This window comes from Gigantopelta aegis, chromosome 7 (assembly GCF_016097555.1).
Source record: "Gigantopelta aegis isolate Gae_Host chromosome 7, Gae_host_genome, whole genome shotgun sequence".
Lineage (NCBI taxonomy): Eukaryota > Metazoa > Mollusca > Gastropoda > Neomphalida > Peltospiridae > Gigantopelta > Gigantopelta aegis.
The window spans coordinates 4,619,757-4,623,988 of record NC_054705.1 but is presented as its reverse complement, the minus strand read 5'-3'; the positions used below and the strand labels follow the sequence as shown (position 1 = coordinate 4,623,988).

At 36.5% G+C, this 4,232-nt stretch overlaps 1 protein-coding gene across 1 annotated transcript; it reads left to right on the top strand.

The window, feature by feature from the left end:
* Window positions 1–670: 670 nt before the first annotated feature.
* LOC121377806 (actin-binding protein IPP-like) lies at window positions 671–2,275 on the top strand. Its single transcript, XM_041505905.1, has one exon. It carries the CDS (start codon window positions 671–673, stop codon window positions 2,273–2,275), a length of 1,605 nt encoding a protein of 534 aa, XP_041361839.1.
* Window positions 2,276–4,232: the final 1,957 nt, after the last annotated feature.

Here is a 4,232-nt window from a genome sequence, read left to right as displayed (position 1 = left end):
TACTAAACCAGTATTTATTTAACGAGTATTTATTTAGCCAGTATTTATTTAACCAGTATTTATTTAGACTATTTAGGCAGCTAGCCGGTATTTATTTAACCAGTATTTATTTAGACAGTATTTATGTATTTATCCAGTATTTACTTAGCTAGTCAGTATTTATTTAACCAGGATGTATTTAGCCAGTATTTAATTAACACGTATTTATTGATTTTGTTTTTATTTAGACAATATTTAACTAGTATGTATTTAACCAGTATTTATTTAACTAGTATATATTTTTGTATTTAACCAGCATTTATTTAGCCAGTATTAATTTAACTAGTATTTATTTAGCTAGTATTTATCCAGTATTTATTTAACCTTGTATAAATAACCAATCTGTGTTCAAGTGGCATTTACTATATTCTGAGAACATCATGATTGAACTTTCGGCTATTTGTTGTTTTCTTGTATAATTTATCTAAGCTGTGATTTGCTGCATAAACATGAAACTGCGTACTACTTGTATTAATTACTCATTATTGTTTATATAGTGGGTGCTGTGAACATGACATATCATCAACATCACTTATGATCATGAGTTTGTCATGGGATTATGCGTGGACATTTCTAGAATATTGTTATCAATGTTTGTTTGTGTATTTTTTCAGTTAATTTGTCTTATATGATGGAGAACGCTCAAGCACAACTCCTTGTAAACATCCATGAAGAGATTACAAAAGGTACTTTCACTGACATACAAATTATATGTAAAGACGGAACAACGACCGGAAGCCGCATCGTACTGGTGGCGATGTCATCATATTTCCGGGCCATGTTCAGTTCTGATATGGCAGAGAGTCAGACGGGCGTCTTGAACCTTCCCACAGTGTCGTTGTCGGTGTTGCAAGATGTCATTAAAATGTGTTTGTGTGGAATTAATCTAGTGAGTGAAACCAACTGTGTGGAGGTATTGGATGCTGCTGAAATGATGCAGCTTGACCACATCAAAGACATCTGTGACATATTCCTGAAGGAAAGTCTTGTACTGACCGCTGAAAACTGTTTAAATTGGTGGAGACTTTCTAAATGTTACAATTTCCACGATTTGTCCAACCGATCATTATCCTGTTTGGCTGACAAGTTTGCTGATTTTGTTGAAACAGAAAACGTTGTTCAGCTGTCAAAGGAAGAATTTCTGGAAATCATTTCAAAAGAAGAGATGAAATGTACAGAAGACATCATTCTGAAAGGTGCCATGAAGTGGATTGAGTATAATAACCCGGATCAAGATTATGTGAAACTGATTTTTGAAAACGTGCGTTTAGATCTTGTTGATTCACAGTTTTTGATTGACGAAGTGGTATTTTCAGAGTTTGTTTCCAAAACCAAATCTGTCCAGGAAATGATACGGAAATCGCTAAATTTACTCGGTCGGCGCACAGCGTGTTCAAGGGGTAGTCCTAAAAGCCCTGACATCTTTGTTCTCCATTATAACAAGACGTCTCTTCTGTCTTGTTTCACGTCAGACGACAAGTGGGAGGACGTCCCACCAGCACCAGTAGATCCTGGAGTTTGGTATTCAGCAGCAGGTTTGGACGACAAGATCTATATCACTGGTGGATATAAAAAGAGACAATGTACATTGGTATATAACACCGCCAGAAAAGGGTGGACAGTAGGTCCAGATCTCAAACATGAACACTACAGGCATTGTATGGCCACAGCTAACTCTAAAGTGTACTCGATAGGTGGTGACTATAGCAACACAATAGAGGAATTGAGCGAGAGTGAAACGCACTGGCAGGTTGTTGGAGATTTGGGATTGAGTCGATGTTTCACTTTCCCTGTTACAGTTGGTGAGACAATTGTCGTTATGGGAGGAGAGATAGACTCAGCCGAGTCAGATGTTATCCAGTGTTTCAACACCACAACTCTTACTGTCAGTCAGCTGAACACAAAATTACCTTGTAGCTCTGAGTCACTAAGAGGCTCTGTTCACCTCCCAGATGTTTATCTGATAGATAAGGGCAAACATGTGATGCACCTCCAGATCACAAACACAGATGGACAAATTCAGATTCAGGTTAAATCCACAACGAAATGGAAATCCTTCACATATCGTTTTGGTGTGACACATCGAGACAGACGTTTTCTGTGTTTTACAAGAGATGGGATCAGCTCATTTAACCTCGCTGAAGGTAAAGAAGAACATAACACATTCCCTAAGCCACCTAGATGTGGCGACGTATTCGACGTGTGCATAGTGTCCTCTGGGAAATCATTGCGATGATTGTTCTGAGAGGAGACTTAGTTTTATTACCCATATGGCCAGAGAGAAGCGAGAAAAGAAAAATGATCTGTTCCTGGGCTTAGATACGTTTTGAGGTCATAAACAGTGCTTGACTATAAGCAGTTAATTGTGTGTAAGAATAGTATCCTTGGTGGAAGTCATGTCAACAACTAACTTAGTTGACGTGACACTGTCTCTTGTTGTCAACTTGCAAACTTTCAACAACAGTATCGTTTGAAAATCTTCCATAAAATGATAAATATTGATAATTGGTAATAAATAGAATACCCAACTATTCGACGTGTGCAGGATGTCCTCTGGGAAAACATTGTGGCAATTATTCTGAGAGGAGACTTAGTTATACACACAAAGTATCGTAAACTCTACAAATCCACTTGATTGCATGATCTTATTTCTGCGTATTGCGCTTATGAAAATCAGATAAGAAAAGTATGTAAATCTGTAGAGCAGTGACATTGTATTTCTATTTTTAGTAATGGCAACCATGACGTTTGACACAGGAAGGTGAACTCTTCCAAGATATCATGATACTATTCCTATAGGAGAAGTTTCATGAAAATCGGATAAAAATGAGGTGACTAGAGTGGTGACGTTTTTGTTACCGACGAGCTTGACCTTCGATGCCGACAGGTGAAGCATATACTTTTTAGGATTGTTAATTTAATTCGGACAAAATTAGCCTGTTTCCAGAACCCTTCAAAAATGAGATTTTGACAGCTGCCCAGTGTTGAAATTCTTACAATCTCCATATGTTGTCTTTTAATGACTTTAAAATAATTCTATCTCTAAGGTTACAATATTATAATGGATATATTCAATACTAATTTGTAATATTTACGCTTTCAACTCTTTTTTTCTCTTTTTTTTTTAATGTGCACCTGAATTGTGCATAAAATGTAATGTGTTAAAATAATGCTTTTGATTAATAATAGAGTTAGTAATATAAATAATGGGGGAAATGATTGGGGAATGACGTAGGGCAGGGAGACCAGGGTGAAAATTGTTGGGAATTTACTGGGTGGGGATACCATAGCCGCATTATTGTTTATTTCACATTGTGTATACTGCAGCTTTCAGTACTGAATAAGTCGATTAAATCAGGTTCATTATATTCAGTAAATTAAACAAAATAGACAACTAGGAAAATAGTTTTGTTTTGTTATTTGTGTAAGTGAATGGTATTAGGGATTACTGCAGGAACACAAACTGCATGTATTTGAAACAAAACAAAATTAGTACCTTTTTATAGGAACAAATAACTTTTGAAGCTGAGACACCAACTTCGGGAAACTGTTTAACGTAAACAAACTGTACACTAATTCCATTTTCTAATTACTGTGTTGTTACATAGTTGCAGTTTGGAGGTTTGTCGGGTTTTCAACCCATAAACGTTATACGTAACTTCCAAACTAAATGGAAAAACAAAACAAATTATGAAAAGAAAAATTATCAAACACTTTTTAAATGTTTGTAAAATTATAATTGAACACATATATTTACATCTAAGTCTTATCAACTACTAATATGAATGCTGTTGAAAATGAGTATCATTTTATATTGGTCTGTTTTTATCGACAATACTATCAGAAAGAAAGAAAGATATATTTTATTTAACGACGCACTCAACACATTCTTTTTACGTTTATATGGCATCAGACATATGGTTAAGGACCACACAGATATTGAGAGAGGAAACCTGCTGTCCCCACTTCATGGGCTACTCTTTTCGATTAGCAGCAAGCGATCTTTTATATGCACCATCCCACAGACAGGATAACACATACCACGGCCTTTGATACACTAGTCGTGGTGCACTGGCTGGAGCGAGAAATAGCTCAATGGGCCCACCGACGGGGATCGATCCCAGACCGACCGCGCATCAAGCGAACACTTTACCACTGGGCTACATCCTGCCGCACAATACTATCAGATGTAG

What these genes read in the sequence shown, in the direction of transcription:
- LOC121377806 (XM_041505905.1), top strand. Translation starts at nt 671, where the DNA reads ATGGAGAACGCTCAAGCACAACTCCTTGTAAACATCCATGAAGAGATT.